We start from the raw sequence: 13,311 nt of genomic DNA, 5'->3' as shown, positions 1-13,311 counted from the left end.
TATATACCCACTCGAAATCTCAGCAAAAACCCAAACAACTCTTAAACTCTTTTAAACAACAAATAAACCCTTGATTAAAAACTTTCTTAAACTTGTTTTAAAACTCTCTTGACTAATTTGAAAAGACATCAGCAATGTGGTATATATACCCACTCGAAATCTCAGCAAAAACCCAAACAAAATGACCAAAAGGCCCCCAGAAAAAACCAGCTCAGAAATAGCCGTTAGAAGTCCAACGGTCATATGGTCGGTCGAAAAACACCCAAAACAAAAGACCAAAAGACCCAGCCAATGGTACAAAAACTAGCCGTTGGAAGCAGTAAAAGCCATCGTCGGTCGACCGGAAATTCTGTCGGTCGACCGATTTGAGATCTCGGTCGACCGGACCGGTCGACCGAAGATTCTCTGGAAAAGTACTGACGAATGGTCAATTGACCGGTCGACCGTACCGGTCGACCGAAAACTGATATCCCAGAAAAAAATCGGTTTTAGAGCTGATTTTAAAACCCTGTTTAAAAATATCAAATAAATTCCAAAAAATGTAAAACTTTGGGGAATGATTGTAGACATGATAATAAACATGCTACAACGACTGGTTTTGAAAAATGACTTCCCAAATGAAAAATATCATCATTTTGCAAATATGTTCAAAAACATGAAAACCTGAAAATTGATATTTTGATATTTTGACTTAAACAACATTTTGAAACTTTGTAAAATGTTTTTATAGACTTAGTAAAACATATATAAACTGATATTAAAGTCTACAAACTAAGAATACAATATTTTCACAGATACAATAGAAAATAAAACTTATGAGTATGTATATGAAAATATATTTGTTTCATATCTAAGTAGATAAACCAAATCACAATAATAAATATAAAACATGTAATTTCATATTTATAAACATGAAAACTAAAACTTGTGTTGTATATATATATGACTACATATATATACAAGGAAACCAATAAAATGTGTGTGTATAGATAATTGAGCTTAGAGTACTTAACACACATAATATAAATCCTAAACTACATTACCCAAGCAATCTTGATCTTCAATTAAGCTTGACTTGGTACACGTGCGGATGAAGCTTGAACTTGATCTTGAACTTGAATTGTACGATGCTTCACTCCACAATTCCGCCAACCTCCATTTGATATGATCGTTATGGCGCAATCCATCCATCCTCCAACTCGTTGTTTGCCTAGAATAAATACGAAAACACAAACACTAGACAAACAACATTAGTTGTAAATTGTTTGTTAAACATCATCAAAACAAGAAGGCCAACATGACTTTCTGGAGTACATATTTCAAATACGAAAAGCTCGAGGTGTATTATGCAAATGGCCCCTGATATTTTGGATGCAAAAGTTTTGTTCCATTCCCACTTTATTCAGAACCCGGACCCGTTCAGGCTTCTTCAGTAAGCGGTCGTCAAAAAGAACAATTTTTCAAAACAGCCCCATTTAATTTTTTTTAATCTTTAAAATCGACTCATTTTTTTTATTTATCAAAACCGATCCGTTTTTTGTCACGTCAGTCTAATCACTTTCCTAAATAGTCGGGGTTGTCAAACCTGACTATTTAGGACATAAAATTTTAGGGTTTAAGGCTTCTAATTAGGGCTTAACACCCTCCTAAATAGTTGAGCTTGCCAATCCCGACTATTTAGGAAAGTGATTAGGCTGACGTGGCAAAAAACAGGTCGATTTTGGTAAATAAAAAAAATGAGTTGATTTTTAAAATTAAAAAATGAAATGGGGCTGGTTTGAAAAATTGTTCTCGTCAAAAAAGTCCACGCGGATGCTAAAGTAAATGCTAATCAGATAACTAATTTGATTGTGATTATGGTTTGAGCTTTCAACAAATTCCACCCGAATCCAAATTCCCATCGCCTACCTCTATTTATACTCCAATTACCCGATTTCCTCTTCCTCATCTCTCAAGTAAGTAATCAAAAACCCTTCGTCTCCTTCATCATGCAATCGATTTTCCCGTTTAATTTCGACCTTAATTCTAATTAAAGGTTGGTTTCGTCTTTAGGGCTTATGTTTCTGTGTATTTAGTAGTGTTTGCTTGGTTGTTTTTTTGGTTGATAGAAACAAAACGTGAAGATATATGTGCTGATTTCTCTGGGAGTGATGTGGTTTGATCGAGATTAATTTTTTTTTTCTTCTTTTTAAAGAATAGCCGTTGTCAAGGCATGAATTTTTGTTTCATTTAATCTCAGTCTATTATTATTTTATAATTGAAAAGATACGGTTCGCTGTGACTTGTTGAGACTTCAGCAGGTCGACTGTGATCAAATTGTTATGTATTAGTCAGGACTCGGAAGTTTTTAAGAGACCAATCAGTAGCAAGTTTTTGTTAATTTGTGTATCATTTGTAACTCAAAGAATTGTATTAAAAATCCTACCTGCCTTTAACCAATATAAGATTAATTAGTTTGGCTTATTATTTGCTTTTCTAATTTGCAATGAAAATAGTTACAAACTAAGTTCAGTTTCTAAAAAAAATGAACTTTAGAAAAAAAAATTCTTATGTCGCTTCATTTAGCTTTTCCTTAAAAGTTAAAATTGAACTTAATTTGACTAACAAAAGTTATTTTGGACTTTTAAAAGCTGGATTAGGAGAGATTAGTGGTGTCTAATGACTATTTCATAGTTCTAATTTGTGTGAATACCTATTACACTTACAGATATTTTTTTCCTTCACCTGATGGCATGATGATAATTATTATGATATGTTCTCTCTAAGATGCTAAATATGTTGGCAATGAGCTGAATAATGTGTTTGGTTAAAGATAGAAGGCAAAAGATTGGTGGGATTAAGCCATTGGTGAATATTGAAGGTGCTGTTAACTATTTAGAGAAACGAAGAAGTTACATTGTTGAATAATTTTAGTTTGAACTATTGAGGTGGTTTCTCAATACACTTCTCTTTTTGTTAAGTACATTCTAATTTTGATGATTCACCTTGGATTATACTGACTAAAAAACGGCTAACATGTCTTTGGTCATAGTCTATATTTTGGCTTGGAGCCATATCTGTGAAGTATACCTTGGTACAACTTGAAAAACTCCATCTTGTTAAGTTTGATTGTTTTCACATTGTGGCCTTGGTAACTGAATCTTATCCAAATTTATATGCACTATATGTAAAAGCAATAATCAGTAAGGTGCTAAAAAGGATTGCATCTCTCAGTTTCGCCCCAGGTGGAATTTAGATTAGTTACTACTGGAAAAAAATTAGAAAGATTAGATTAATGTAAGGGTATTTTTGTAATAATATGCGCTATTCGTTCTAATTCAACCATGTTTTTTTATGGCTAAGCATTTGAATTACTATTAGTTTATCATAATTCATAAGAACCATAACTTAATAAATTTTCAGATAAAAATATCATAATTAATGTAATCAAGCATTAGTTTAATTTTAACTTCCTAGATTTTTTTTTAATTATAAACTGGTGAACCATGAATTTTATCATAAATTCTCTATCACGCTATACTTAGACTTTGATAAAGATTAATTATTAATTTAGCCTAAACTCACTATGTTCCTAACTTAGAAATAAAACCAAAAATTTTAAAGTATATAATCTTAAATAATCATAATCATTTAATATTATAAAATATTAATAGAATAATCTTTCTTCTTAGGCGTGTATAGCACTTGAGGAAAACTAATATAAAGTGAATTTATGGATTCTAATCTTGGACCAACGCACAACAAATTTGATATAAATTATGTATCATCTGGTACATCTATGCAGTTCATAAGATTTCTGAGCATTTTTTTCTTGGTGTACTTGAAAGAAAGATGACCATCACTTTCCTTTATCATGAGAAGCTTCCATCTTGTGTGTCTCAATCTTGTGTGTCTCAAATAATTTTTTCTTTAGTTATTCTGTGGTTTTGTATCGTGCTAGGTTGTTTGGTTATTTCGTTTCTTTGTCCGTGCATCTATTCTTAGTGTTAGGTAAGACTAATTTGAAGCAAATAAGTATATGTTAAGTCAGCTTGAATGTTTGAGCACGATCAGAATTTCATCAAGGTTTATATGATTAATTACTAATCTTAGTTGCCATTAATTGTTCTAGTAGAACATGATATTTTCCATTTCTTGAGATATTTTCTAAGGGCTCATGCATATATATGATTAGCTGTAGCCATTGAAAATTTATATGAAGAGTTTTGGCGTCTTTTTTCTAGTTATCACTACTTAATCTGATGTATATATCAAATAACAGCTTACCTAATGTATTTAATTAAACAATTTGTATGCTTATATGAATGAAAGTTTTTTGACATGATCATCTAAAAGCCGAAATAGTTGACTCTGATTTCAACAAATTCTACACAATAAAGGTGTTGTTGCAAGTAATTCGCATTCAATCGAGAGGAATAAAAGTTAGCCATTGCAGAAGATACACTCTTTATAAGTTGATAGAAAGCTTTTGAATGAGTATCTTTCTGCTGAGGATTAAACAAACTGAGGTCAATTAGTTGTTAGATTCAAATTCAATAGTAGATATTGTAAAATGATCAAATTAATTTTGGTCAATGGTTAATATGGAGGACATGCATATCTTGATCCAAAATTAACTTGGACTTCTTTGTTATTGTTTATGTTATCTATATATGCTCCAATTGTTCTTTTTTATACGTTAGTAGAAAGTTTTTATGAACTTTTTTTGTGGACGTTTAGTGAAAGTTACAGCTGAGAGCAAGCCAATTCAACATAAATGAACCTAATCTTTTTTCTTTTTTTTTCTTCCTTTGCAGCCTGTTGATTTTTACTAAATGATGGGTGGAGGCATGCTAGATGATTGGGAATTGACTCCTTCGACAAACATTGTTTTGCTTGGGAAAGCTGGTAATGGTAAAAGTGCAACTGGGAACAGTATTCTTGGTAGGGAGCTATTCGTATCAGATTTCAGTCTGTCGGGCATAACAAGTACTTGTGAGCTGCAAAGTACCATTTTAAAAGATGGGCACATTATTAATGTTATTGACACTCCAGGTAAACTAATATGCACTTATACTTTATAAACTTTGTCAATATATTATTTCCATTTGTACACTTATGTTATTTTATTATAATTCATGCTAAAATAGAAGAAAAGATTCAAGTAGAACATATAATGTATAAGCATACAAAAACAAATCTCAGCACAACATATAGGATTAGAAAAGGTCTTCAAATGACAAAAGAAGATTTGTTGAGCAACAGATGAATACTATTTTTGATAATTTAAGTTGGCTTATCTTTCTATTTGAGGAATTTTTCATAGTATTAGGCATTTTAATCTTAATATTGTAAAGATTTTAATTGATTTCAACTTCAGAATTATCTCACTGTTTCAATTTACGATCTTTCTGATAATTTAATTTTATTTTTTTGGGTAAATATTTTCTGATACTTTGTTAACTTATAAATATATTTGATTTTAGGACTATTTGACTTCTCTCCTGGGTCTGGGTCCGCTGGTAAAGAGATAGTCAACTGCATAAACTTGACCAAGGAAGGGATTCATGCTTTACTTATGGTTTTTTCTGTTACGTGTCGATTTACTAGAGACGAAGAGGCTGCAATTCAAAGTATGAAATCATTTTTTGGTGACAGAATTGTGGACCACATGATTGTAGTGTTTACGGGTGGAGATGTTCTTGAAGCTAAAGGGAAGACTTTGAAGGATTTTATTAGCCGTGGATGTCCTGAGCCTGTGAAGGTTTGCAATTATTTACTTTTAGTTAACAAATTTGTTTATTTGATTTCTTGAGTGGCGATTTTTAGTGTATACATATTTTTAGCGCAAAGTCATAATGAACTTTAGGTTTACTTACCGACCATTTGACTATTTTGACATTTCGAAGGTTTTTGTTGGTTTACAAAATTAATGCATGGATTCATTTATGTACCTAAATATTGGGGTTGTAAGTAGATTGGTCTTAAAGAACATGAAAATGCGAGTAGCATTTATCTGAGTTAAACAAATTTTTTATTATCATCACCATGATTTGCTTATAATTTGAGGAAAATGGGATAAAAATATTGATTTAGATGAAATTTCTAGTTCATAATGATTTTACTAAGGCTGTGTTTGGTTTGAGAGAAAGGGAGAGAAAGGAAAGTAAAGTGTGAGAGAAAGTAGGATTCTGTTGTTTGGTTTGAAAGAAAACAAAAATGAAAAAGAAAATGAATTTCACTGTAGAAAAATGGGTTTATATTTTTTTCATTCCCCCTTTCTCTCCGCTGGCCTAGTGAAAACGAGGGAGAGCGACGGAAATTTCGCCCGACGCTGACCCCGATCTCTCGATTCTCGTCGCCTTGCTCATCGCCTCCAGAGATCGTCTCCTTGCTCGTCGCCCGACGCTGAAAGATCGCCTCCAGAGATCGTCCCCCTTTCTCTCGATTCTCTTTCGCCTCATCGTTCTCCTCTCTCTCTCTCGATCAAACCCTAGTTCGACGCCGACCAAACTAGGGTTTCTCCAATCGAGCTCTTGTCAGCTTGAGATCCCGAACCCTCGCTCTTCTATGGATCGTTCATTGCCGATCGCGTAACACGGGGTAAGATCCGAAGGTGAGCTTCGATTCGAGCTCGTAATTTATTTTTGATCGCTCTTCTAAGGAGGCATTTTGAACAGTATGGAGATATTTTTGAGGCCGTCGTGATCTCTGATAAGAACACGGGGAGGTCAAAGGGTTATGGTTTTGTGAGTATTCCTTCATTTGGGCCTTGCTTGGTTTCTGATTTTACTGCAGGAGACAGGCTAATTGTAATTTCCGATCCTCGCAATTAGGTTGTCTTTGGTGATATCTTTGATCTTTTCGGAACCGCTCCAGATTCAACTGCAGGTTTCCTCTTGGATCTCTCTGTCAACATGAATCCAAATTCATCCGAGGTAAATTCTGCTCATATTTTTTTTGTTGGTTTTTGAAGTTTAATTTGTTGGTAATATCTTTGCTCATATTTTTATTCATACTGTTGATGCATGAAAATATATTCCATTAATTGTTTAGTTTAATATTTTCATGATTGTTGGTTATGAAAATATTTGGCTGTAGTATCCTATTGGTTTTGAAGTTATCAGGGCTGCATCCGATTGAAACAGGCCCCTTCTTTTGAGCACTTCCCTGTAGTATCCTAAATCGAATGTCCTGCAGATTAGTGGTTCTGGTCCTGTGTGTTTGTTTGCATTTTTCTGAGATGATACTTAGCAGATAATACATCTCTGTTATCAGATCTAATGTCACTACTGTCTATTAAATTAGGGCCAAATTTCGTTATTGTTTACTGTAGTTATTTAGTAAAATTAAAGAAGGGAAAACTTTTAGTTGAATTTGCTATAGCTTGTGACTTAACTTCACTTGTTATGGTGAAAAAATTTAGTTGACACACTTGTATTTGCATTCCAAGTTTAGGATATGCCAAAATGAGTGTGCACCAAGTACTTGAGTGTGTTCTATGCGCGTATGAGGTATGATTATTTCTCTACGAACATAAGTTTGGAATCTGAGCTTGACATGATAAACCCAACTTCAATCACTAGGGTCTTTTCCTGACATGAAACTGACAAAATCAGCATCGGGTATGAGACGTGATCTTACATTCTACATAATATAGAATAATACAAAGAAAAAAGAGCCAAGTTATGATCACTCACCTAATCGCATGCCCATCAGATCTCATCACCTAACATTAGCTTCCAAAATCCCTATAGTTTCAAATTAAGCTGATATACAGAACATTCATGGATATTCAGCAGTCAGTTTATCTATGGTCTCCAAAATGCCCATAGATCACTTGCTTTTGCCAGATATTTTAAAAGTCAAAGAGAAGTAAAATACAATGACAATATCAGGTGAACATCTCCACATGCTCTATCCCCTTTTCTTTATGCTAGAGTTCATCCTCTGAGAACTTATGTTATTCACATTTTACACTTGTAATTGTAATTGTTGGGGTATCTTTACAAGTCACTTTTGATATATAATCAAGAAATTATTCTACTACATAAAATGATATCCACTTAAAATGAACATGGGAGGAGGTATAGATGACATGTTGCATATGTGCATGAAATTTTTTGATTCATGTTCCTTTGCTTGGTATTTCGGAAAACTGTATTTGTATGTAAGGTATGCACTGGGCTATAGCTTGCCGCCATGCTAGGTTTTGTGGGCATTGTCTTGATGAATATATAATATATCCCTCTTAAGACTTGCATGGTCAGTTTGTGCACACACCTGACAACTGCCACGGTCTCAAGGGAAAACTTTGATATTGTAGAACAAATGTGTGAACCTTACCATGTGGAATGGAGTCAATTGCTTCTGCAATTTGGAAGACCGGTCCTCGTTTTTACACAGAAGGAGAGATATTTGAGGACGAACAGCTTGTAGCCTACGACTATCTTACCGAGGATGCGGCTCGAGGAAGAAACTTCATTGGGTTACCAATTCATCGGAGGAAAAGGTGGTTGGAGATTAAGCTTGGATGGGCATCACACAATCTTGGTATCGGTACTAGGGAGGTAATTTTGCAATGAAACATTCCTTTGCCTAATATAAAAGCCTTCCTATTGATGACATCTCTGTTATTCAGTGGACTTGTAGATTTTCATTATGATTCATGTATCGTCACCGTGACTTTTATTAGTGATAAAGATCACCAGACTTGGGTGACTGACTCGTTTGAAGCTCTTCATAGTGATGGATGACCAACTTGTTCAATTATGTTGCAAGTTTGTATCCTTATTGTATGTTTTATTATGTGATGCTTATTGATAAAGATGTCATGCTTCTTCATATTCCATTCCATGGATGGATGCTCAACTTGTTTAGTTATGTCGAAAGTTTGTGGCCTTATTGCATAAAGAATGTTAAGACTTCATTTTATAGGTTTTTGATGTTTATATTCTACTTATTTGAATTTTTATTTGAATTAATTTCAGTGGATGAAGGATGTGAGATTGTTGTCTTGATGGGCTCACTAAAGTCAAAATCCAAGGATGTGAGATTGATGTCTTGATTGTAATAGACTTTGTTGGTTAGGATCTTCTATATGAAATTGATTGTAATAGACTTTGTTGGTTAAGATTTTCTATATGAAATTGATTGTAATAGAATTTGTGACTAGAAATGGATTATAGTTTATATTAGGAATATCATGACATTTACTTTAGATTTGTTTTGGTTCTTTCATTGATATTTCTTTCTGTAAATATTATGTGAGAAATATTATTTTTTAATTAGTGGAATTGTGATTGTGCTTTTGCTTGTTAATATTTACAAACTCGAAGTTGATGGCCACTCAAGTTTTTGTGTTAGGAAATTGCCAATTTTTCTTGAGTTAAGATTGTGTAAACATGTATAATAACTTGTAAATTTTTTGAAAATATGATAGAATCATAATTTAATTTAATTATTTTTCGTAAATTATTTAAAATCTGAATCTAATTCTAAAAAGTATGAATTAAAATTATGTTGTGAATAATTTTTTTCCTCTTTTCTCAGAAAGGTAACTAAACAAGAGAAAATGACTTTCTTATGAATTTTCTTCTAACTTTCCTTACAATATTCTTTCTAACCAAACAATAAAAAGAATATCATTTTCTTTTCTTTTTCTTTTCCTTTCTTTTTACTTTCTCTTTCTTTTTCTTTTCTCTCCCTTTCTCTCAAACCAAACACAGCCTAAATGTAAAATTAAAAGAACCACTTCATATAAAAGTCACACTTATTACATTTCTATTTTTTGTTGCTTATACATTAAGATTTGAAATTTTGTAATTACATCTTTGATTGTAAGCCCTTTTCAATATCTAATTTGGTTTGTCCATTGTCTATTAATTGTCTATTAATGACATGTGTCGTTAGGAATTAAACATCTTTATGAGTTCAACTATGCATGATAGCATTAGATTACTGTTCATCTACTTTTTGCTGAACTCACTAAAAGTATTTTTTTAATTTACATTTATCTTGCAGAATATTCTCCAATTGTGTAAAAACAGAGTGATGCTCTTTAATAATAGTACGCAGGACGTGGACAGACGAGCAATCCAGCTGAAACAACTACTTTCTCTAGTGGATTTTAATAATAGTACGCAGGACGTGGACAGACGAGCAATCCAGCTGAAACAACTACTTTCTCTAGTGGATTTGATTGCAGCAGATAATGGTGGGAAGCCATTTTCTGATGACATTTTCGAACAACTTAAGGTAATGATTCACTTGACTTCTTGCTTTTAGTTTTAGAAGTAGAGTTTTATCACATATACGAAAACCACCTTTTAAAGTTTAATTAATACTTAATTAATTTTAAAAGGATTTCTCATACCAATCAACCAACTTAACCTAATTTCTTATGAATTTTTACTTGCAATCCTGATAGTACCCTTAAAAAAACACGTGCAAGCACAAAGTTTAGGTTTAGTTGGTTAAGAAGACATGTCTCGTGCTTGAGAAACGTGTTTTCAAAAGGCATTTTGGAAATTTCAATTAGAATTTCACTAAAAATAGGTCAAGGTGGATTGATTGATATTGAAAATCCTCTTAAAAGATTATCTTTTTGGTAATTGAACTTTAAATGAGGTCTTCATATTATCATCCTATTTAAAGGTTATTGAGTCCCTTGTGTTGGGAGTTATGAGTGCTAATTTTTTACTCTACTCCTTTAACAAAACGGAGCTAAGAGCCTGGAGAATAAAGAGAAAGAGATTGATGCTATGAAAGGAATCCAAGGATACTCAGAGCAAGATATAGCTGAGTTGAAGGAGCAATTGCACAAATCTCATGAAGACCAGCTCAGACAAGTAGTTGAGACGGTACTCCTTTATATTCATTCCCTTTGTCACATTGTCTACATAGTTGTGCTTTATTAATAAATTGTATATTTTCTCTATTCAACCCTTGTCAACTTGTAAAGTTTATTTTCTCTATTCAAACCTTGTTAACCTGTGAATTCACATGTCTCGACTGCAGCAATCAAATGAATTCAAAGAATAGTTCTCTCAGAATTAACTGCGGTATCACCCACTATACTACAAGGTGTAGGCAGGGATAAAAACGAATACGCTAAAGTGTTTGTATTTGTATTTGTAGTTGTTTTTAAAATTTTGGAAGTCAAATGCTAGTCTTAATATTCATTTCTAGAGGTTTTCAAAATTGAACTCGAGTAATACCGATAAATATTCATGAACATTCACGAATATAAATATCAAAGTTTATTCATTTTGCTAAATTATTTGATGTTCAAATAGTATTTAAATTCATAATTGAAAATTATTTCTTTGTAATTGTGATGTGTGTGTGTGTTTGAATATTTTGATAGAAAACTTATTGAAGATTCTTTAAGTCTCTAAAGATTAGTATATAGAACTTAAGTAGAAAGTGCAAGTGGGTTGAAAATATAACATCGTGTGTGTAATAATAAAAATTATAAATGATAAAAGTTTTAACGAATATTTGATAAGCAAATAAATTAAATATACATCTAGTTAAATTCTACTTGTTATGAATTCAAATATTAAAACTTATTTGTTTAGAGTTATTAAATATACATCTAGTTAAATTCTACTTGTTATGAATTCAAATATTAAAACTTATTTGTTTAGAGTTACAATGAACAATCAAGTCGAATATAAATGAATAGTTTCTAGAACAATTAAGGAATTGTTTGTTAATTGTTTGGTTCGTTTCCACCCGCAGGTGTAGCCACTTACACCCCCTAAACTGTCTTATTATCACTTAAACCGCCTAAACTGACGTCTTATTAGCATTTGCACCCAAAGTCAGCATGCTATTATATTCAGGCTAGGTTGAGATGTCATGTGTCATGTGGGAATCATGTTATGATACATTACTTTCTTGTCCTCAATTTAAGTTAAGAAAAAAACTAAATTGCTCTCTAAATTGAGGTAAAAAAAAATTCCCTTTTTTGGTTTCGTGAATTAACTGCAATTTCTCATAGACATTCAGAACCAACAAGTAAATGCTTCTAGGTGAACCACAATCAACCTTATAACCCGATGACTAAAAGATCACAGAGTAGCACTCCTTACGCAAATAAATAGTTTTATAATGGATAATTTAGAATTCTGATGTTTCTTAATTTTTGACAATCTCTGCAGATTGAGAGGAAGCTAGATGAAGCTATCAACAAACTAGAGAAACAGTTGGCTGAAGAGCAAGCAGCAAGACTTGAAGCAGAAAAAGTTGCAAGAGAGGCGAGACAGAGATCAGAGCAAGAGATAACTAACCTGAGGGAGAGATCAGAGGAAAAGATCAATATCCTGCGGAAGAGCTCAGAACAAGAGATCAATAATCCAAGGGAGCAACTGAGAAGGGCTCAGGAGGAGAGTCAGGAGTTCCGCAAGAAAGCCGAAGGCGCCAAATGTAATATCCTTTAAATAACATAACATAGCAAATTATTAGAATAAAAACAGAGAGTAACGACAGACGAGGTTAAGTTTTTATTTATGCTTTTGTGTGAAAAGTTGGTTGATATGAACCTCTCTGTGAATTCGTAGTTTATATGTGAAACTAATTATAAAGTTTAGTAGCAAGCTTGTGATTGATACGTGATCGCCTGTTTTGACTTGCCTGGTATTGAAATTTGGAGCTCTTGTGCTTCGTTTCCTCTTGATGCTAGTTGTCGAAGTGGATGTATGATGATGTAATTCTTTTTTGTTTCATGTCTAAGTTTGGAAAATTTCTGAGTACTTCATATTGATCTCTTTGATGTGGGAGATGGGGAATGTATAGTATATTAATTCACATGCAATATAGCTTCTGCTAATGAACAATTCTTGCAGTGGAAGCATATCTTTCAAAGATGCTGGATTTGAGTATTTATGTTCTTTCATAATGTAGTTTGTGGTTTTGAACTTAGCACCCCTGGAGTTTCATTACTGTTGCAGATACGCCCCTGGGTTGAATCTTATTGTCTAGTTTACCCTCACATAGACTCGAAAAGGTTGAACAAAGAAAATTATAGGTGCATGTAATGCAATTCTAGTGATCTCAATCGTATTTGAGTATTTATGTTCTTTCATAATGTAGTTTGTGGTTTTGAACTTAGCACCCCTGGAGTTTCATTACTGTTGCAGATACGCCCCTGGGTTGAATCTTATTGTCTAGTTTACCCTCACATAGACTCGAAAAGGTTGAACAAAGAAAATTATAGGTGCATGTAATGCAATTCTAGTGATCTCAATCGTAACCCTATCATTTTCTATTAAAAATGGAGAAGTAAAATCTACTATATATTGGGGATAAAAGCTCAGCTCGCTCCAA

General features: G+C 32.9%; 1 protein-coding gene across 5 annotated transcripts in view; it reads left to right on the top strand.

The window, feature by feature from the left end:
* The window catches only part of LOC109823619 (immune-associated nucleotide-binding protein 9-like), a 30,966-nt gene extending 18,373 nt beyond the window's left edge, over positions 1-12,593 (top strand). For 3 of the 5 annotated variants that reach the window (XM_020389895.1, XM_020389896.1, XM_020389897.1), the window contains 6 exons: positions 4,797-5,034; positions 5,466-5,743; positions 10,003-10,056; positions 10,126-10,236; positions 10,710-10,841; positions 12,147-12,593. In XM_020389895.1, coding sequence (XP_020245484.1) covers positions 4,815-5,034; positions 5,466-5,743; positions 10,003-10,056; positions 10,126-10,236; positions 10,710-10,841; positions 12,147-12,425 — 1,074 coding nt within the window. In that variant the 5' untranslated portion in view covers positions 4,797-4,814 and the 3' untranslated portion in view covers positions 12,426-12,593. Of the gene's footprint in view, positions 1-4,796; positions 5,035-5,465; positions 5,744-8,555; positions 9,029-10,002; positions 10,057-10,125; positions 10,237-10,709; positions 10,842-12,146 lie in introns of those variants that run through there. The other 2 variants (XM_020389898.1, XM_020389899.1) reach the window with 2 other exon arrangements.

This window comes from Asparagus officinalis, chromosome 9 (assembly GCF_001876935.1).
Source record: "Asparagus officinalis chromosome 9, Aspof.V1, whole genome shotgun sequence".
NCBI classification, from domain to species: Eukaryota; Viridiplantae; Streptophyta; class Magnoliopsida; order Asparagales; family Asparagaceae; genus Asparagus; species Asparagus officinalis.
The sequence above is the reverse complement of the archived record's forward strand: the minus strand, read 5'-3'. Positions and strand labels throughout refer to the sequence as shown.